The sequence below is a fragment of the Hermetia illucens genome, chromosome 2 (genome assembly GCF_905115235.1).
Source record: "Hermetia illucens chromosome 2, iHerIll2.2.curated.20191125, whole genome shotgun sequence".
NCBI classification, from domain to species: domain Eukaryota; kingdom Metazoa; phylum Arthropoda; class Insecta; order Diptera; family Stratiomyidae; genus Hermetia; species Hermetia illucens.
Window position 1 is genome coordinate 107,214,405 of NC_051850.1, and position 22,925 is coordinate 107,237,329.

The 22,925-nt window shown below is 42.1% G+C and overlaps 1 protein-coding gene across 1 annotated transcript; it reads right to left on the reverse strand.

Moving 5' to 3' along the window:
- Positions 1-3,055: 3,055 nt before the first annotated feature.
- On the reverse strand, positions 3,056-3,686 carry LOC119648524. Its single transcript, XM_038050292.1, has 2 exons — positions 3,585-3,686; positions 3,056-3,442 (listed from the first exon to the last, which is right to left on the reverse strand). The coding sequence occupies exons 1-2, from the start codon at positions 3,678-3,680 to the stop codon at positions 3,056-3,058; spliced, it is 483 nt and encodes a 160-aa protein (XP_037906220.1). The 5' UTR covers positions 3,681-3,686.
- Between the last annotated feature and the right edge of the window lie 19,239 nt (positions 3,687-22,925).

Below are 22,925 nucleotides of genomic sequence, written 5' to 3' on the forward strand. Positions count from 1 at the left end.
CGAATTGATGGACCTCTGCGGAAAACCAGAATGTCTGGAGTTCCTTATCAAGGATACCGGATACCGGTTGTTGCCCCATTGTAATGATGATGAAAGAAATAACATAAAAATAATATTAATACAGGAAACCCCAAAATTATTCATTAGGTTTAAGAACTGAAATATATTTTAAAGCTTCCCAGGTACATATATGGGTATCTTTTTTCCCTTGGTCGGCTGTAGCCTGTCAATCATACCTACGCGCTATCGTGCACGGTTACCTGAAATGCACAGGACTTACCGTGATTCCTGCTCTGCTCCTTTACTGTTCTGCGCCAAGTTCTCTTGGCGTAGCCAGCAATGAAACTGCCACCCTCTTTCCACTGCCATTGCCACCTTCAGATCGCATCGGGTAAGAGTACCACGATGGTGCGCCGACCAAATTTTTCGTTTGTAATAGTACCAGGCCAGAGTATTAACGAAGGCTTGGAACTTTTGTGTGCCAGTGGTGATCAGTTTCAATATGCTAATGTCATATAGCAAGACAGAAAAAATACTAGCGCTGAACAGACTAAACTTGATGTTGATTATTCTAGACAAAGCTTTAGAACTGTTAATGAGTCGGGCCACATGCAGTTCGGTGACAACCCAAAAAATCACCTTTCCTAGATATACGAATTCATTAACGCCTTCGATAATCTAACCATTAAAGCAGATAAAGCGAGTGCAATGACCCGTCAGACCTACCACCTTGTTTCTATTCTTGTTTATCTTCAGTTCAACTCTACTTGAGTCTCTTTCCGAATCTAGAGCCATTTGGCCGAGGCCCACGACCCGCTGAGGGAATAAACAGATGATATCAGTGTAGTCAAGGTGTTTGAGGAAAGATGTCATCGTCCATTGAACTCCTTCACGTCCTGTGGACTCTCGGGCGGACCCCGCTTTGGACCTCAATTGCCCTAAAATATTACGTCGATGTACCATTATATGTCGCTCTCATAATAGCTACTAGTTTCTCTGTATTGCTCCTGTTGCATAGATGACGCCAGATATGCTCCTAGTTCACGCTTCCTCGAAATCGATCAAGAGTAGGGGAAGCGAGGATCTAAAATCCGTATACTATTTCAACATTATCAGTAGAGAAGGGGAGCGGATGCGGAACGGAATCCAGTCTGCTCTCTGTCGATCACGCTTTCGAGATGTTCTTTGGCACGTTCCGGGTTATTAGCATTTGCAAATTCCTTTCTATCACGGTGCACACATACGCTACACTTCTCCGGATTTCACTCGGCATCGGTGCTAGACCACGTCAACAGAACCTTCAATTCCTTCCGTTCATCGATCCGGTTTTACAATCGATGTCAAATTTTATGACGCCCCTTCGAGACGTAATCGACGACCTGCTTAGCACCCGAGAGAAGAGCATTTTTAGTGGCGACCCAGTGCTCATCGATATTTTCCGGTGGATTACTCAGTATATCTGCCATTCGATCCGGAAGATATATATCCGTTTCACTGTTGAGCGACAGCTGGATCATATAAGCGATGGATGTAGAATTTGACGGATAGCAGTTCTCTAAACATACAAGAAGTGACGGACGCAACATATAAACGAAAATAAGCGACCATTGGATGAAAATCCCTTTCGAGGCCAATGCCAGCCAATGTTACGCACATCCAGGAGACAACCCCTAAATCCACTGCTGATCGCAAAGTAGTCAATCGGTTTGCCCGTGCGGTGTCGGCCAATTGAAATTCAACTAACCTTATGGCAGGCTGGGGCTGTGCTAAAACAATGTACCACCAATGACGAGACCTTGGAATAAAATACTAAATATTTATTGAAGAAATAAGTCCTGACTAAATGAGCCAGCTGGGAAGCAATGGAGTTCCTTAGCACATTATTTTGGAACTCATACGATTGGATGCGCTTAGATAATTTTCGCCCCGCAGATTGAATTCCCCCATATGGAGCAATCAACGTGTGACCCATAAGCTGGTCTCTTCACCTCCTGTGGGGACCTATAGGAGTAGAGCAGCGATACCATCCAAAACTTACAACCACACACCATAATCTTGTGGCAAATTCCACTTACTAACAGGAATTCAAAGAGATGTATCTGCCATTTGCCTTTCCCTGTAGTTCAATCACATTGAACGCCAACCTCGATTAGGTGAGCACTGAATTTGCTATCATTATTATTGTAGGATATTCTCTTTTGCTGTCGTCCGCTGACTAGGCGCTATTGTCAAAAGCTCGCTTGATCCTGATTTTTATACAACATTTTTTGAAGCTGAACCAATTTTCCAACGACTGTAAAGGCCCGCGAATGATCCACGGAGAGGCGGCTGACCTAGCACTGAATGGGGAAATGACGAAGAGCTTTGTGTTACCTCACTGTTTATAAGAATCTTCCTGGTCTTTCTCCTTTATTGCTTCTTCATGATTGCCTCTCAGTTATGGAATTTTGTTTATATGGTGCTTATCATCATGATAATAAACGATTATTAAGAGGCACAGGCTAGCATGTTAGTGACTTGCGCAAATGCTATTCGAGAGCCAAAATCGATGCAACGTCTGATAGGCAATCTTCTGTTTGATCTATATAAATGTGAATAATCTATTGATTTATTGCTTGTGGAATTAGCTGATTACTGATTGTAATTGAAGTTGTTTTATATTTCATTTATTATTGCATTACTTACTGTACCAACGGATGCAAATGGGCAGCACCAATGCATGTTAGTATTTTGAAGTCAAACAAATTTCAAATAACAACACATCCTATGAAAATTAATTATAATTTATTGTCATATTCTATAAATTAGACGCGTATCCATAATTGTTTCGTTTCTAAAACGAATCCCTCTCTTGGTCACTGAGGAATTTGTCTTCAAAATTCTCCGTATATCTACTTAATTTTGGCCCAGTTTCGCCCTCAGGACGAATCCCGTTCACAACAAGGTAGCTCTTTTCGAATAACACAACCACTGTTACCGCTGCACTAGTAGAGTCACTGTTTTTAGTCAATGCCACCAACAATGAGGTACGGCTACTGATACCTCCAATCACAGCTTACCCGAGTGCATCTTCTTTCGAAATGCAATCTGCGACTGTCCCACTGGAACCACTGAGAATTTGTCGTTTATCACCAAATACAACTTGTGGCTGACGTAGATAACAATAAAGCAAATGATGCAGACGAGAAGGGAGATGAACACGTACGCCAGTGCATTGGGGATGAAGGTTAGCAAGGACATTTCGCTGGTCCTCGCAAAGTGGATGCAATCTAGGGACCTCCGGCTCTTGGACGCTCCAACTCTGCTGCGGATGTTTCACGTTGACCACAATCTCACCCCACACTGAAATAAAATGCATGGCATGTTTCGAATCTCTCAAACCTGGAATCGATAGAAGCGTCGTGTTTGCTTTTCGTTCCGATATTGTGAGTAATACTCGTACCTAGAAATACAGTGACGCTCCGAATTAATATGCAATATGATATGGAGAGAGATCTCTAATTTCAGTGTCTTTAATGAGAAAGTTTTTATTTTATAGCTAACCACACCCAAAACCTCCCCACACACTTTACTCCCGCAATTACGTCAATAATATGTAGCCTCATATCAAATGTACATATAATAAGACTCGCATATTCGAATACTGTAATCGCAGGTTGCAGACAACTTCCAACTTCCATTTGCTATTGCAACGTTATTGGAACTAAATAATTACATATAATTTGATTCGGTCTAAATAGAAACCTTTTTCTGACCACTTCGAATCCACGATGTTGGAAACGGAGCTTATGCAATATTAAATGCGTGCTCGCTCGAGATAACATCGAATATTTCCTCTGATCAACGAATTGTTGTTATCTTGTATACATAACCAGCGGAAACATAAGCAAAGCCCTGGCTACAGAAGGCTTCGCAGTTTTCTTCGTCGTAAGAAATGGAAAACATAGAAGCCCACAGATAGTCTCGGAACACTGCTTCATGTGTCCCTTCATTCGCGGATGTTACCCATTAACACAATCAATATCTGTTAAGGGTGGACAATGGGGGAAAAAGACAAATTTAATGGAGAATTTGATTTCACCTTGCACATAGTTTCTGTGGCCATCTCAACATAACACCTTCAACCAATTTCTCCAATCTCCGAGATTTTCTACAAAACCCAAGAAAGGAAACTTAGTAATAATTTTAGATGCCAAAATCTACAACAAAACCCTGAATTTAACTCTTATCAATCGAGTTCGGTTAGTCACAAAGCGTTAGAAAACTGCTTGCTCTAGTGCCTCATGGCGTTTTCCGTTTGTAATGCTGTAACGATCTAGATGCAAGTACACATATGTAGCTTCGACGTGAACACTCAAGTACACATATTGTCTGTAGGGAATTCTATTGAATTTAAATTTTAGGTTATTGCAAATGAAATGGCCGTTTTGGTACTAAAATTTAAAATGACTGTAAAGCTTACAAAAATTTATTTATTTGATCAACAACAGGTGCCAGTCGATTCAAAATACTTCTACCAACGAGATTCAAGAGCATGTATGCCAACTGTCCAACTGTCGGGTGTTGATAAATTCGTCGAAGGCAATTTTGACACCCTCTTCGTTTCTAAATTGTTTTTCAGCCACAAAATGATCCAAATGCTTAAAAAAGTGGTAGTCGGTTGGCGAAAGGTCCGGTGAATATGGTGCATGAGGCAGAGTCTCATACTGCAATTCGTTCAACTTTTGAACCGTTGTTCTGGATACATGAGGTCGTGCATTGCCGTGAAGGAGTATCACACTATCTCTGTTGACGAATCTCGGCCAATTTTTGATGCATTTCCGCGAGTTGGGCACAGTATTTCTGTTTTTATTTTATTTTATTTATCGTTTCTCCAGGTGCCAAAAAAGGATAGTGGGTAACTCCAGCTGTTGACCACCAAACAGTCACCATTACCTTCTTCGGTTAGAGGCTCGGTTTCGGCATATACTCGGTGTCTCATCAGCATCTAGCCATTGCGCTGATCGGCGACGATTGTCGTATAATATCCACCTTTCATCACATGGCACTATTCTGTGCAAAAAGGGGTTGCTTCTGTTGCGGGAGAGTAAAGAACTGCTAATGTCCATTCGAAGCGCCATGTTTTGCTTCGTAAGGGCTTGCGGTACCCATTTGTCGAGCTTTTTCACCTTTCCAAGTTGTTGTAACTGCCGGGAAACTGTCGAATAGTATACGCCCAGTTTCTCTGCAATGTCTCTCACAGACTAACGTGTGTTTGATTCGCATAGCACACGCAGCGCGTCGTTATCAATCGATGGTCCTGGATGTCCATGTGGCTCCCTTTGAAGGTTTACGTCGCCTGACCGGAATTTTTCGAACCACCGCCGTGTGGTTCGTTCGCTTACCGTATCAGCTCCAAATGCGCTGTTAATGTTCCTGGTCGCCTCCGCTGCGTTATGACCGAGTTTGAACTCATACAGAAAAAGTATACGATTTTGGCTCTTTTCCATTCTTTTTTTATTTTTCATTCGCTGTTATCACAACGATGGTCAAAATTGAAATGACTCCTTGATTAAATGTAGGAGTTTTCATTTCATAAAATATTGTTTGGTTCATGCTCCTGTTTAACTGCATATGAAGTTTGGAGCATTGAAAGGTATTAAGAGATATACAACTCCGCCCGCGATCCACTTAAGAGAAGAGGAGGGAATAGTCACCATAGGCATAATAGCCGTTTAATAACTAGGCACCTCAGAGAAAAGGTGAGGAAAATTTAATTTGGACAAATAGGATTTACTATCAAAGGAACCTGATGGCCTGTTGGACTAGTGACCCTCCTGTCAATTACGGGTTGAGAATTCATTCGTCCAAACAAGTAAAATGGATAGAGATTTTATGAGGTTGCAGGTTACTTGATCTTCGAATTATTTTTCGATTTTCAAGCTACGACATTTTACTTTCATCAATGGTTCATAATTGTACCCTGCAGTTGGCATTTAGGAGTACACTAGTCCTTCCTGCTCATCGTAAAAGACGACTAAAAGGGATAGAAATTTGTGGGCTAGCAAACTGCAAATTTTCAAACTTTACGGCTATCAAAACATAAAGAACACCTTGGATAGGCTATCGAACACGAACTATGACTGGTTTCGGGGATGTGTGCAAACTCCTCGAAGACGGCATCAAGGCTGCTCGGAATCTGCTTTCTCCAATTGGAGCGCGAATTAAAACGATATAAGGTAGACCCTCTGAATTTGAGCGAAGTAACATGTTCAGACTCTTGACAGTACTCCACGTGCGGGAGGCGGTTTCTGACAGATTTCAAACTGCAAGATTCCGGTTCTGGGTTAAGGAGTATCATAATTATGTAGTGCTATGCACCAACGGAGACTTTCAATATAGTGATGAAGGATGTTTACTACGAGCAATTACACGCTCTGCTTTTCATCGATTTCAAGACAGTTTTTGATGGGCGTGATCATGGTGTATATTTGGTTGCACAACACCAACATCAAGTTGAAACCGTTCTGTGCTAGTGCTCCGTATTGCTATATGAAAGAGCACAAGGAAAGTGACCGCCATTGGCACTCAATAGCTTCAAGCCTTCGTCAACACTTATCTGTGTCGTATCACTAGAATACGCTGGCCTGATATTATTTCAAACAAAAAACATAGCGCCTGTCACCCATGGGCGATATAATAGGAGGTGGAAGTCGCAATGGATAATAGGTCATACATTAAGAAGAGGCAACAATTGCATTGTCAGCTACGCCATGCTGTAGAATCCACTCTCCTAAGATGGCCGACGAGAGGGTCGCCCCTAGACCACTTGGCCCAGAACAGTAGAGGAGCAGTGAGCGCACCTCGAGGCATTCTGGAGGAAGTTGAATCGCAGGTCTGAACGAAAGAAGAATAGTGGTGGCACTCAGAGAAGTACTTTTCTTGCGGTATTATGTTATTGTGCTCTAGTAACCCTGCCGAGAGCAAACGTTTGTATGTAGAGGAGAGGCAAAGCCCCTGAGCACTTATACCCCTGTGGTCCATTGTACTCGATTCCCCAATCTAACGGAATATCCCAGATTCGTTTATGTATTGCAGGATTTCCGTTAGTGCAGTTGGAGCAGATCAGCACCAAAATCTGATGACTAATCGTCCATAGCTGGGGCACATAAAAAATGTTCCGTCTATCCCGCTTCCTCATTACAGGACATGCACGTATCATATTGAAGAGAACAAATGCCCAACTAATGAATTATGACCAGTCAGAATGCATACAATACTCCTGCAAGTCTTCCTCCTTTTCGACAGGATAAACTTTGCAGCATATTTGTTTGATTTTGACAGGAAACGTTTGGTGTGCTTAACAGCACTAAGGGTCTGCTACCTGCCATTGTAGGGAACTTGTTCCCAGTTTTTATTACCATCATTACCCAATGCTACTGACCTCAATAATTCTTGGTTCCGGTCCGGGTATGGGGGAATTGAAGACTCTTTTACTGAGATTTCATTTCCCTGTACACCACAATGACCAGGTATCCATAGTACTTCCACTGTACCGAATCTAGAAACAGACTTTAAAAGGTTTCTGCATGCCTGAATGATTTTCGAAGTGATTAAAGGACTACTCAACGCCCTCAATGCAGTTTGACTATCGCTGCATATTGCAATGCGTCTGCACTCGAACCGCTTGTCAGTCACCCAGGTTCTCGCCTTTAGGATCGCATACACTTTAGCCATGGTTGGTTTCATATTGTCCCAAGGGAAAAGCCCCCTTCTCGTTTTTATTCGAGAGGTAGACTTCTGCTCCTCAACTCTGTTTTGTTGTTGAACCACCGATATAGAAGACGTCAATATATCCTGACACGCATTATTCTGGTTTGTCCCAGCGTTCTCTTCGTTTGAAGATAACTTCATATCCTCCACCAAACAGATGCTTGAAATTCCGAATGCCTTGTTACTTGGAATAAGTGATCCGCCCACCGCAACCTATTGAGTCGGATTTTATCCACAATCTGACGGTCATGGTATCGGAGGATTCTCAGAATTCACAATTTTGTTTGCTAAGAGCCCAAGTTTCCGAGGAATACATGAGGATTGGCAAGATCATTATCTTGTAAAGTAAGAGCTTTGATCCTATAGTGAGACGTTTCGAGCAGAACAGTTTTTGTAACTTGAAATAGGCTCTGTTGGCTGTCAACAACTATGCGCGGATTTCATCGTCTAGATCTAGATAGGAGAAATTATCAACGGTCTCAAAGTTGTAGTCTCCTATCTTTATTATTCTCGTTCGACCAGTGCGATTTGATGTAGTTGCTTGTTTGGTTTTGGTGCTGACGTTGCCACCATATATTTCGTCTTGCCTTCACATTCCGGACGTATGACGCTATTCGACCTAGCAAGATAGCAGAGAATATCTTATATACTCAGCATCCTGATACCTCTATAATCGCTGCACTGTGTGATATCTCCCTTTTTATGTTGGTACAGATAATGCCTCGTTGTCAGTCGTCAGGCCTTGATTCGATATTCCACACTTTGAGCATTAGTTCATGAACTGCTTGGTGTAGTTGGTCGCCTCCATATTTAACCAATTTGGCTGTAGTTCCATCGGCTCCTGGCGACTTTAGGGTTTTTAAACCGATGGATTGATTGCACAGTCTGGTTTTTCTATACTTGGTGGCGACAGTATTTATCCGTCGCTTTCAGTTGGCGCGACCTCCAACTCGCGGATGTTCCGGTTGTTGAGTAGTTTACCAAAATACTTAACCCATCGCTTTAATATATCCATTATGTCGGAAATCAGATTTTTCTCTTTGTCTCGACAGGATAAGCATCGAGATATGTAAGGCTTTATCCTGCTGACTTGTTGGTGAAACTTCCTCGCGTGGAGCGTTTCCTCCCTGTGCTTTTCGAGTTCACAGACTTGTTGGTTTTCCAAGGCTTCGCTTTTCCAGCCGTTCCGACTCTCTTTGCGGCTGAAGCCAAGTAGGTTTGTGGCTATATTTATGATAACATTCTTAAGGTGGTTGTGAAGATCACTTGTTAATGCTTCATCTCCGGGATCTTTGTTGACTGTGATTATTGCGGTATCCCTTTCCCCTTATAGGTGTCGCGAAGAGCTGTGCTGTGGATGGCTTCAGTGCTAACTCTCAACTGATTGTCAGAGGGGATTAAAGGTGGTGTTGTTATTCGAGCCCGAAGTACCTGGCCAACGAGATAGTGATCCGAGTCTATTTTGGCCTCCCTATATGTTCTGGTATTCATCAAGATTGAAAGGTGGCGGTGTTCGATCAGCGCATGGACAATTTTGTTGAAAATGATCCTATCTGGAGAGGCCCACGTTTGTTTGTGGACCGCTTTGCGTGGATACCAAGTACTTCGAACAACCATTTTGTGTGACACTGCTAATTGAATAATCCGCAGTGCGTTATCGTTTGCAGTTTTATGTAAGATATGGGAGTCAACGTATCGCCTGAATACGGACTGCGTCCTACTTTGCTGTTAAAATCCCCAGGTATGATCATACCTGGGACAGGTTTCGAGGGGTTTTTCTCCTGCATCGTAGAATATATCCTTCTCCGACTTTTGAGTCTCCTCTGTAGGAGCGTGGACGTTAATGAGGCTTATGTTTCCAAATGTGCCTCGCAAGCGCAGAGTGCATAGCCTTTCGCTTATGTTTTCACAACCGACAACAGTATATTTCTTTTTTTGGCTAACTGAGAAATCTACTCCGAGCACATCGTTTACTGGATGGCCACTATTATATGCAGTGTGGTGTCTCTTCTCCAGGAAACTGGTCCCTGTCCAACGCATCTCCTGCAACGTTGTTATATCAGTCCTATATACGTGGAAGTGGAGAGAGCGTTTGGAAGTAGAGTTGTTGGTATTGATTCAGCAGGCGTTTCCCAGGTTGTATGCTCCATCGTGGGTACCAATCCACTTTTCTCCCTGGGACCTGTACTATCCTTTGACAAGACAAATTTCCATAGGAGGCTAAGCCGTGATTGCTATTAGTTTAATTGTGCAAAAGGAAAGGCAAAATTTTAAATAACAGTGGCGATAGAAGAATATCTGTGTTAAAGTTGGTAGGGTCACGCCATTCAAATTGGCGCTTAGTGCCAGTCAGCGTTATAAATTCTAAATGGTAATATCATATTATCTGCCACCCTAAACCATAACCTAGAGGAAACCATCATCACCAACCAGCATCAGGATCAAGAGTATCTTCACTAATAGGGAGGTGGTCTCATCAGGGGATTATATCCTTAATAGTGGACCAGAACTGCTTTCAACGTCAAAGATTTCCTTATCAAGCACGCGTTTAAAGATGAACCGGTACGGACTTAGGTAGCGAAATGGAGAAATTTAAATTCATGTCGATAGGGGAAAATCTCTGTTAAATGGCTTTAAGGAAAGCGACATGAGGCTGATTTTTGAACCACGGCTCATCTCACAATTGGCAAAACTTACGTCAGTTCCGTTTAGACAGAAGTATAGCAAAATTTCCCGTGAACGAATATGGATCGCTATACGCTTGAACGTTGGTAAGTGTCCAAAACTTACTTCCTTCGGATTAACATCGTACAAGGTCCAATTGGTGCAACAGCTCAAAGCAACTGACGTGCCGGCACGCTGGAACTTCGCTCTATGGGCACAAGATCCCTTGAACGAGGACCCCCATTTCATTTTTTTCGAATGGTGGTCGCCATGCCAATAAGCAAAATTGCCATATTTGGGGTTCAGAACAACCAAACGAAATTATTGGGAAGCCAATACATCCGCGAGGCGTGACTTTTTGGTGTGACGTCATTGTTGGCCAATTTTTTTTTCGAAAATTCGAAGGACCCGTCATTGCGGTCAATCCGCGAAATAATTGGTTTTCTTTTCGTACAGGTCGATCACTTGAAGATCACAATCTGTACAGCCATTGGTAAGATAAGGCCGTATACTTTGGGAAATGTACCGGAAAATTGGGTCCACAGAATCGGCTACAGCAAGCTCAGCTGTGGCGCGCATATAAATGAGATTGTATTCCATAATTAACCGGAAGGATAGCACTATCGACTAACAAAACCTTAAAAGAAAAGAGGCTTGCATTTTCATCAACTTAAAAAGTAACCTCTCATTGAATCACCCTATATTCATCATCATAAACGGCGCAACAACTGCCTTAGTAAAGATCTCCAGATACCACGGTTTTGCGTGAACGTCAATCAAATCGATATGCCTAAAAGCTGACTGGTGTCCTGACCTACGCCATCGCTCCATTTCAGACAGAGTCTGCCTCGTCTTCTTCTTTTAACATAGATATTGTTCCTCTAAGCTTTCCGGGCTGGTTCAACCTCACCCATACAGATTAGGGGACCCGCCCGCCGCAATCTGTTGAGACGGATTTTATCCACAACCAGATGGTCGTGGTATCGCTCCGTTCATCTAATAATAATAATAATCGTTAGCGCAACAGTACCTATTGGACCAGGGCCTTGAAGTGTGTTAGAGCACTTCATTCAAGACCGTTAGGGTTCATTACCGTACACTGTAGGAGGTAATGTGATCACCATTGCGCTCGCCCGAGATTATTATCCTGATTTGACTCAGGTACTCATTCACAGCTGAGTCGACTGGGTCCGATGGCAAGCCACAATACAAATCCCACTGCCACCAGTGAGACATTCCCATGTAGGGGACCAAAAATTTGAACGCGGCCAAGAGTTCGCAATTTTTCTTGCTAAGAACCCAAGTCTCCGAGGAATACATAAGGATTGGCAAGATTATTGCCTTGAACTTGACATTATGGTGAGACGTTTCGAAGCAGTTTTTGAAAGTTGAAATAGGCTCTGTTGGCTGCCAACAACTGTGTACGATACCGAATTCCCTCATGGTCTTATACAGTTTTACCCGGCTATGATATTATAGGCGGCCTTGAAGTCGACGAAAAGATGGAGTAAGTGATGTCCATATTGCAACAAAGAGAAAATCTGATCTATTGCTGATTTTCAGAAGTGGGCCTATCCGCTCTAGCAAGATAGCAGAGAATATCTTATAGATGGTACTCAGCAACTTTATACGCTATAATTGCTGCATTGTGTGATATCGCTCTTTTTATGCATATGATAGGTAATGCCTCGTTACCAGTCGTCAGGCATTGATTCGCTGTTCCACACCTTGAGCATCAGTTGATGAAGCGGTTGGTGTAATTGGTCGCCTTCATATTTGTCCAGTTCGCCCGTAATTCCATTGGTACCGGGCGACATTTGTCCGTCGTCTTCAGTTGGCGGGACTTTCAATTCGCCGGCTGTTGGGCAGTTCATCAAAAAATTCAACCGATCATTCCAATATGCTTATTTATTCGGAAATTAGGTGTTTGTGAAAATCATTTGTTGACGCTTCATCTCCTGAACATCTGTTGACTGCAGTTATTGCGTTATCTATTTGCCCTTATAGGTGTTACCGAGGACTGTGCTGTGAATGCCTTCAGTATGCACTCTCTCCTGATTGTCAGAGGAGAATGAAGGCGGTGTTGTAGGACCCGGAACACAACGCCAATGAGATAGTGATCCGGGTCTCTATTGGCCCCCTATATGTTCGGACATCCATCAAGGCTAAAAGGTGGCGGCTTGGTTGAAAGTGGTCCCGTCTGGAGAGAAGCACGTATATTTGTGGACTTCTTTCTGCGCAAACCAAGCACTTCCAATCACCACTTCGTGTGGTATTGCAACCTGATTAATCTGTAGCCTATTATCATTGGTTGGACACGACTCTGCAGTTTCCTCTGTAGTGGCATGAACGTTAATGAGGTTTATATTTCTAAATTTGCTCGCAAATGCAGAGTGCTTAGCCTTTCGCTTATGTTTTCACAGCCGTCAATAGCGTGTTTGATTTTTTGGCAGGCTAAGACTCCTACTCCACGCACATGGTTTACTGGATAGTCGCTATAATATATGGTGTAGTATCTCTTCTCCAGAAAACCGGCTCCTGTCCAACGCATTCCCTGTAACGCTGTTACATCAGCCCTATATTGGGACCGGGTATCGGCACTTGGCAGTTCCTTCTCTGTACAGGGAACGCACGTTCCATGAGAAAATGCCCAAATCGTTATTCCGTTGTCCTTGCCGGGTTCGTCGTTGTGTTCCAGTCCGAGGATCCTTTTGTGGCTTCGTAACAAGTTGTTTTCCGCGTAGGGTTATCAGCCCTATCCAACCCTTTAGCTGGCAGATCAGTTGCTACAATTTGTCCCATTTTTAGGCGCGGTAGACTCGCCTTCATCCTTCTCCGTTTGCAGCTTTTAGTTAAGAAAGAGCTCCCAGCGATCACCACGTGGAGGTGGAGATAGGGTTTGGTAGTAGAGTTGTTGGTGTTGTTTCAGTACGCGTTTACCAAATTGTGTGCTCTATTGTGGGTACCAATCCACCTTTCGCCCCTGAGACCTATTCTACCCTTTGATCGCTCTGCTGGCTTTAGCTATAATGAGTAGAAAATAACTGCTCCAAAAGATAATACCTGCAAACTTCAGACTTCAAATGCAACTGTAGGGTTTTATCAAAAATATTGAAGAGTTTAAGACTGTAGATGCTGATCAATGATTGTAAATAAAGCACTTGATTTTTAATTAAATTATTTTATTTTCAGTTAATACTGAGCTTGGGGATATCAGGCATTCCACTAGATATGTAATCAAATTTTATTTGTTGTTGATAACAAGTTTGCAGTTATGATTGCAATTTTCATCTAACTTTTTGGCATACTTTGTTGTGAATGACTGCTACATCACTACATTGCTGGGGATCGCCAAAAACGTTTACACTAGACAAAAAAAGTCTGGAAACATTTCTTATCTTTTACACTCAATGCTCACGATGAAAATAGTCTTATTGTACTCAACAAACAAAAAACTTTTATTTAAACAAAATCCAACAATGAAGAATGGCAACAATAATCAATAACGAGCGTAAAGCAAAAACATAACATATACAAAAAAAGTCTAGAAACGGTGGTAACTTATGTACATACATAAAGCTATATAAATTAACTATAGCTGTTAGAAGCTAGTGGGACCTTCTTTATTTCTAATCACTTCCAATGATCGCTTTTTCATTGATTTAACCAGATTGTCTGTAACTTCTGTTCGGACCCTCTTCATTCTTCCAGTAAAGCTGTTTTCAGTCCATCTTTATTTGTTACTCCTATTGCCTTTACTCGTCTGTTAATTTCATCCCATAAATGCTCCACGCGATTAAGGTCTGGGGACTGTGGAGGTGTCTTTAGCTGCCGGGGTATATCATACAACAGCCACTCCTTTGTTTTCATAGCAGTATGCTTCGGGTCGTCATCCTGTTGGAAAACGAAAGAACTGTCAAGACGCAATTCTTTGTCGCAAATTATTTTTGAGAATGTCAATGTAGATATGTTGATCCATAATTCCACTTATAACATGCAAGGCACTAACTCCCTTTTCACTCATACAGCCCCAGACCATAATACCACCCTCCTCCATGTTTGATTGTGGGTCTCAAGTTTTTGCTTTCATCCCTTCTTTCGGTTTTTGCCATATTTTCTGTTGACCATCTGATCCAAATAGGTTAAACCGGCTTTCATCTAAGAAAATGACAGATTCCCAGAACGATTGTTGCTTTTGCACATATCATTTTGCTAATTCCAAATGGGTAAAATTTTACACGGCCATGAGAGAATTCGGTATGCTGACGAAATTAATAAGACTGACTAGGCTGACCCTGACCAATGTGCGAGGCCCGATAAAAGCAGCAGGATCACTCTCAAGACCATTCGACATCAACAACGGACTACGACAAGGGGATGCCTTATCATGCGTCCCCTTTAACCTGACCCTCGAGAAATGCGTGATGCTGATGTAAATGCAAGAGGTACGATCCTCTTTAAGTCCACCCAACTACTGACCTATGCTAACAATATCGATATCATGGGAAGAACCACCTGAGACGTACAAACTGCCTTCATCCAGATCGAGCAGGCGGCGCGAGATCCTGGGCTACACATCAATGAAGGCAAGATAAAATATATGGTGGCAACGTTAGCACCGAAGACGAACCAACCAATAACATCAAACCGCTCTGGTCAAACAAGAAGAATAAGGATAGGAGAATACAACTTTGAGACCGTTGATAATTTCTCCTATCTAGGGTCGAAAATCACAACCGATAACAACTACGATGATGAAATCTGCGCACGGTTGTTGTCAGCCAACAGAGCCTATTTCAGTTTACAAAAGCTGTTCCACTCGAAACGTCTCACCATAAGGTCAAAGTTCATACTCATGTTCATGATCTTGCCAGTCCTCTTGTATTCCTCGGAAACCTGGGTTCTTAGCAAGAAAAATTGCGAACTCTTGGCCACGTTCTAGAGAAGAATCCTCCGAAGAATTCTTGGCCCCCTACATGAGGATGGACGATCCCGTAGCCTACACAATGACGAAATCTATGAGCGATACCATGACCGTCCGGTTGTGGATAAAATCCGGCTCAATTGGTTACGGTGGGCGGGTCACTTATCCGTATGGATGAGGATGATCCCACCCGGAAAGTCTATAAAGGCAATATCTATGGTAGAAAAAGAAGACGAGGCAGACCCTGCCTAAGATGGAGCGATGGCGTAGGTCAGGACACCAGACAGCTTTTAGGGATATCGAATTGGTGGACCTCGGCGCAAAACCGGGATGTCTGGAGTTCCTTATTAAGGCAGGCCTAGACGGGATACCGGTTGTTGCGCCGTTGGTGATGATGATGAAGGTCGCGGTTCAAATCTTACCGCATGCCGGTATCCCTGCTGGACTGGATGGTGATGTCCAGCAAGGAGCAAAGTTGGTTTTCTTCCTTGGCATACAATTTAGTGTCGTAAATATACATTAAATGATTTAAGGGGGTCATCCCGTGTGTGGGATCCGAGGAATCTAATTTTTTTTTGGTATCAATTCTATCTGAATATAGTGTAGAATATACGGGCAAAGTAATTTTTTGATATTCGGGGTCGTTCGGAAATTATAGTGTTAAACACGTGATAAGCCACATGCCAGATTTATGTCGATCGCCGTAATAAAGCGCGTATTTATCAGTCCGAATGATGTTCGAATGACTTCGCTACAAGGACAAGAATTGAAGCCAAGGCTGTACGTGTGTTTCTTCAAGAAACCTAAGGTTTATAGACTAGGTATAGCAGATTAATGATCAATTAAGATTTTATGGGTAAAAATTACTTTCTACTTTTTAAATGCGTTTTTCTCGAAACTGCATATTGAAAATCGGCTGCCACCATAGCACAAAATCTATCCAACGAAATTCTTTGAAATTTTCAGGACTTATTCAGAACATATTCGACGGTCTGCAAACTAGGATAATTGGGATTCGTTTAGTAGTTTTTTTTTTATTCATTAAAGAAGCCTTAAAAAACACCAAAATTAAAAAAAAAAGTTTAACACGGCACCAAAAATTTAGCTTTTAATATTTTTTAATAATTCTAGTTTGCGGACTGTAGTTAAGTCTGTACGTTAAAATACCGTTTACTTTTTTCTTTAAGATGATCGCAGCGCCCTCTAGCGTGGTAGCAGAAAAACACCTTTTTTTGGAGATGGGTGCATAAATTGCTCTGTATTTCAATAACCAACTATGCGATCGGACTGGAAAAATTACTATGCACGCTCAAGATATTAGTGAATCTATGCTGAAAAATTCGTATTTGTATCTTAATCCAGTTCTTCACAAAAAATTTCTAAAAAAAGGCAAAAAATACGGCCTTCACACGGGATGACCCTTAATGTATATTTCGACAATTTGCTATGTTTGAATTGGAAACCGTTTTTGCCTTTATGCGAAAGATGGGATAGTGGATTCAAAGCCAAAGAAAACCGCAGCGGGCTCAGAGAGTCGCTTTGGAAGATGCCACGTCTGATCTCTCCTGACATTTGTGAGTGCTTCAATTCTTCATCACTGTTCTTAGAAGAAGAATGACATTCGCGTTAATTTTGTACAAACGTAACACTTGCAGCAACCACGAATGTGATATGATGTCAAAGGCAGATTTTTAATCGGTGTAGGCTGTCGAGATATTTCGGCTGCGAACCTCTTTGTAGCAATCTCGCTAACCTAGCAATGATGCTAGTAGTTGCCGAAGTAAATTTTCGTTTTGGGATCTGTGGTCTAGTGGCTGGCAGAATCTCAGCATTATCTGGGAATGCGACCTGGTATACGATGAAAGACTCCCCAGTTACTAGGCTTCTCCTGATTACTGGTTCATGGAGTACCTTGTAGGTGGAGTATTCGAGTTGCTCCTTTGACTAATCCGGTAAGTTGATGATTCCAGACCGAGCTCAAGTGAAACCTCCCTTCGTGTCCCTGGGGTCCCATTAAAAGAATCTAAAATGTTGTTATCACCAATTTCTTCCCACGAGTAATGAGAAAGCAGCGTCACTGCAATTCATCCGATAGGCGCGTCGATTCCTTCACCCCGGATTACGGACTTGTTAAGGAGATTTGCTCCCCCAGAAAGGGAAGAATAGGTTAGGAAAGACGAACACAAATGGAAACGTCCTGCTTGTCCGCGGCTACTCATCTGTATGAACATTCTGCGATATTCGCAGCTGACCCGGTGGGTCATGTCATTATCCGTAACCGATCACACGCGCCTGGTCGTATGCAGCTCTGGGTGTGCAACTCAGCCCGGAGTTAACCTGGCATGCCAGGTATGTATATATATAGGACAGCAATCGGATCGAACGGTAATTTGAACATTCCGTTGGACTGCCTTTTTTTCCATATTGGAACTGTGGTGCTTTTATGCCAGTTAGATGATGTTTCAGACTCCTCAATCACCCCATTGAAGAACCTACTGAGCTATAATAATGGGTCCCAGCTATTCGCCTCCCAGTGCTTAGTTGCGATGTCATCACGTCCTTGTACTTTCAACTATATGATTGCTATGGTTACTTCCTCGGCTTCGACGTTTTGATGCTGGCAGGCGATGGTGTTGTCAGTGTTTTTGGAAGTGGAGGATGTTCGAAATATTCTTGCCATTAGTCGCGGCGCGTCTTCGGTATCCTGCATGCCAGGGTGTCGGCTTTCAATAAGTCGATACAGATCTTTCTCGCTATCACGAGTGCCCAGTTTATCGTAAAGAAGTTTATTATAGGTCGGTGAAGTATCAGCGATGGTTTTCTTTGTTTCCCGATTGCCACTCTTACATTAATCTAGTTTTTGGCTTGATTCCACAAGATAACTTTTTCTTTTTTATCGAATTCGCCAACTTTTAATTTTTGGTGGTCCAATGGGTTTCACACATTCTTCTACCGAAGGCTTGATTCGCATGACAGCAGTCAACAGCCGATGTTGAGGTACGATGACCTTATGGGGAACGGCTAAGCATTCAATGACGGTGATAAAATGTCGGCCTGACGACGCTGTTGAATTGCGTTTCAGCTTGTTGCCGCATGCCGTTTCACCCACAAGGACATCCAGATTCCTGGCAACGAAGACATTCGCATCGGCAGGTACGTTACGTTCATGTTAAATTATTTCCAGAAGGCATCGGTCTGACCTATTTATGGGTATATTCGACGAAGAAATGAATTGTGGTAAAATAACGAACTTCATCAGCCGGCCATTAAATCGCTCGACTTCTTTAATGGCATCACCGGCTCGCCTGAAAAATTATGCTGGAAAACGGGATCCGGGGTGAAAATTATATGGACCTACGGTGAAAATTATTCGGAGTAGCTATTAGCCCTTTTTTCATTGAAATTCCTACTCCATGCCTCAACGGAACAGCAAGTTAAGTAACAACACTTAGTGTCATTGTTACACAGTTGTTTCTTTTAGTACTTCCGTACTGTAATATCGAAACAAGACTCTTGTAATGTCGAAACAAGACTGAGGTTCCTTCTCGGTCACCTCGTATTTATATTTCCTTATAATATACATATGTTCCTTATCTTCTATGAAAATACATAACACATATGGTTCTTATCTACGTAAAATCCTTCTTATCTACGTAAAATCCAATCCTTTTATTAGGGTCATTCTGAGCAGCGAAGATGCGCAAATGCATCTTCGTTTATTATTCAACAACAGGACACGTTGTGAAAGAAAACATTTGACCTGAGTCGGGTATGACGAGATATGGAAAGACCAAAATATTTATGAGGGTCATACGGAGGAAAGAAGATGCGCAGATGCATCTTCGTTTATTATTATTTAGGACCAGCATTTATGCTGGTTGTTAAAAGATGCCGACGGTGCGGACGGTTCCATAACTCAGTACAGAGAAAAAAACATTTACAATTACGAATGGATTTTGAGAGGAAATAAATAACGTATCCTGCTTTCAAAACTAGGAAGAGACACAGTGTCAAAGGAGCTAAACTGTGGGGCGTTGTACCTCGGTATCGCCAAGTGAAGTTGTTTTTACACAAAATCTTAAAAAGAGAAATGGGGAGTCTAGTGGAGAGCCTCGGGAAATTTCAGAGGCAAGAGATGAAAAATAAAATGAGCAACCAAATGTGGAGGATTGTTTGTTGGGGATCTTGAGTAAAGAAAGTTGGCAGAGAAGAATGTTGTGGTTGGCAAAATTAAAAGCTTGGTATTAATGATGTGTATCCTCAGCCGTGAATTAAGACATTTAGAAATAAATTTGTTGAAGTCGAGAAGGATGGAAGTAGTAGGTCGATGTTTCACAAAGCCATATTGCTCTTTCACTATGGAGGTAGTTTCGCTAGGAGAGGAGGAAGATAGTGGAGTAGTTCCTTATTAGAGTGAGGTCATCGCTCCCGAGGAGAGGGATAATAACGTCCATTGCCTAAAAATTGGGCAAAGTGGCTTGCCTTGAAAGTTGTTGCATAAAGGGAGTGAGAAGTACCAGGTCAAAAGAAGGATGTAGGTGAGCCTTTCTCTAAGCCACTGGTAACTTGAAAATTTTTACATAGACAGGATGCACTAGGCAGGAGAGAAATATTTTTGTTTAGGTCTATTTAGATTTCGTAGTGTGATATTGAAGTTGTTCCTTCAAAGAGTAGTAGCTACCATAGGTCTTAGGATCTATGTGAATTGACGATCTCTGCCTGTATGAACATAATATGACTAACTTGTAATATAGATGAAAACACTGTAGTCTGGAATTGCCTCATTGCTTTATTCTTTACTTCAAACATTAAGTTAGCAATTTTCAAGTAAATAAATAAGTATATAAATAGTCCACTTAAGTCTCTACATACACATCCTTTTTAGTGTTCATTGAAATCAGCACGGTCCACAAGGAGCGCACGGGTATGTAATACATTGAATATTCATCGGTGGTGGGGGACAGCACATAGGCGTTGCATATGTAGTGTTTGGATCCCCTGAACATTCATCGTTGGTTGATGGGCAGCATTGCGGCGGTGGGCAACATGGGCCGCGCGGTCCACATGGACTGCAGGGTCCACATGGTCCGCAAGGTGTGCAAGGGCCGCAAGGGCCGCAAGGGCCGCATGGTCCGCATGGTCCGCATGGCATGCATGGCCCGCATGGGGCGCAAGGGACGTACGGCGCAGCGCACGGGCTGCAACATGGAAAACAGTATATGCTCATCGGAGGACAGCAAGGATTACAAGGCATCTGAAATAAAGAAAATTGTTGTACTGCTTTATTCAAAAAATTCATTAAATTTCTTTTATGAAAAAAAAGAAACAAGTTGATTGAATTCAGCTTCTTTATTTTTGAATCCATCCTGATACTGATAGGTAAATAAATAATATCACATATCTTAAATTTGGCGATAAATTCCACTGATGTCTGATTATGGGCCACAAGGGGCGCATGGATACGTAACACATTGCACAGGGAGTGTACAGTGGTACGGTGGGCAACACACTGGCATTGCAAATGTTGTATTTGGGTCTCCTACGTCATATTTATCGGAGTATACTGAGCTTTCGCAACAACACGGTATGGGGGAAGTTCCGGAACATGGCTCACGGGAGCCACATGGAGTGCAGAAAGGAATGCAAATTGGATAGCATATTGGTGGTAAGATAACTGGCTCGCAACAAGGGATGCAGCAAGGATTACAACTCATCTGAAAACAGAAAGAGAAGAGGGTAGGATAAATTAAAATTTATGAATGGAAACGGAAAGGACTAGGATAGGACTTCTTCTCCTCACATTTTAACCTCCTTAAGCTTTCTAAATTTACTCCTTTCAATTTCCCCATTCCGATCCTGGCATTTATCTATAATACATCCGCCATTTAACACTTAAAATGATTAATTTTATTTAATTTTCGTGATGTGAAGTTAAGATATTTTTCATTTTTTATGTTTGCTCGAAAAGAAATATTGCGCAATAGCTTTACGGGTATTAGTTTAACCCATTCGGCGCTACCTATTGTATTAGCCATCCTCAAAAGACTTTTAACGGATAATTCGTGAAGGTGTTATGGTGAAGGTGTTATACAGAAGTGCAAAAATAATGAATTGATACGGGCTCTTTGGGTCCTTTGGTGATATCCCCCGAACTCCCCAGGGACGTGATTATTTTTCATTTCGGAATATAACAACCAAAACTACATACTGCTAATCATCGCACTATTAACAGTAAATATAGCCTTTTGTTTACATGAATGTAATAAGGAACAGGTTATACTTAATCCATCCTGAACTTTGGCTTATTTTGAGCAACGTGCCATACGGGGTTTTGACATTTGGCGATCGGAGTCACCGGATATGAACATTATCGAGAACGTATGGTCGATTTTGGCAGGAAAACTATGCCTGGCAATACAGCAATAAAGATAAACTCAAAGAAGCTATCAGAGTGGTCTGAGCAACATCCCTCATGACAAAATCCGATCACTGCATGATAGTCTTCCGCGCCGAATCATCGCTTTACATGATGTCAGAGGCAAATGGACCAAGTGTTGATTGAAAACCAATACGAAAATTAATTTTTTTCATCCAAAACAGGCTAATCTTAGGTCGAACTTGCAACATGTAAAAAATCGAAAAACCTGCAAAAAAAAAACACCCTAGATTTTTTTTAATAAATCTTTTTGTAATATGAATTGAAATAGTCTCTAATAAAATTATGAAAAAATAAAAATCTTTTGTTTTTTTCTCGAAATCTTGGAAAAGGTAAGTGCGGCTAACCTTAGTTCATGCACCGGTATGTGCATTCTTAATAATCATAATAATCGTTAGCGCAACAATCTATATTGGAGCAGAGCCTTGAAATGTGTTAGAGCACTTCATTCAAGACCGTAATGGTACACTACAATACACTGTAGGAGGCAATGTGACCAGCATTGCGTTCGCCCGAGATTATTACCCTGATTCAACTCAGGTGCTCATTTACAGCGAGCCGACTGGTATCCGACATCAAATCATGATAACATATCCTTCTGCCACCAGTGAGATTTGAGCCGCGACCTTCCGCTGCGACAGTCCAGCGCTCTAACCACTTAAGCCAGCGGAACACCATTCTTAGTGGCATTTAAATGTATAACTTTCTTAACGTAAATAGACACGCAAGTTGATGTTCTCACAAAAAATCACGGCACTGCACATACTCTTCATGCAATCAGCGTATATTTTATATTATGAGAATCATAAAATTAAATGCCATTAACTCCCCTTCGGACACCACATTGTCGTGGTAGGGGAGCTTGTGGTAGTTTACTACTACACTAAGAGTGTTTAAAAAGACATGAAGATGGAAACAAAGAATTGTAACTCTCCAAGTGGTAAGAAGTCACAGGAAATCAGGTCGTGGTCGAGGCACGGAAAATACGGGGGAGGAAGGCTTGGCAGAAGGAAACCTCACCCGCAAAGGAGAAGGGACTACAGGCTTGCCTGTCAGAATCTTCTGCGCCTGTACCAGAAAAAAACGGAAGAGAGGGAAGCTGGTAATGTGGACGCAACAGGTCTAACGCCGGTATGTGAACCTGGGAGG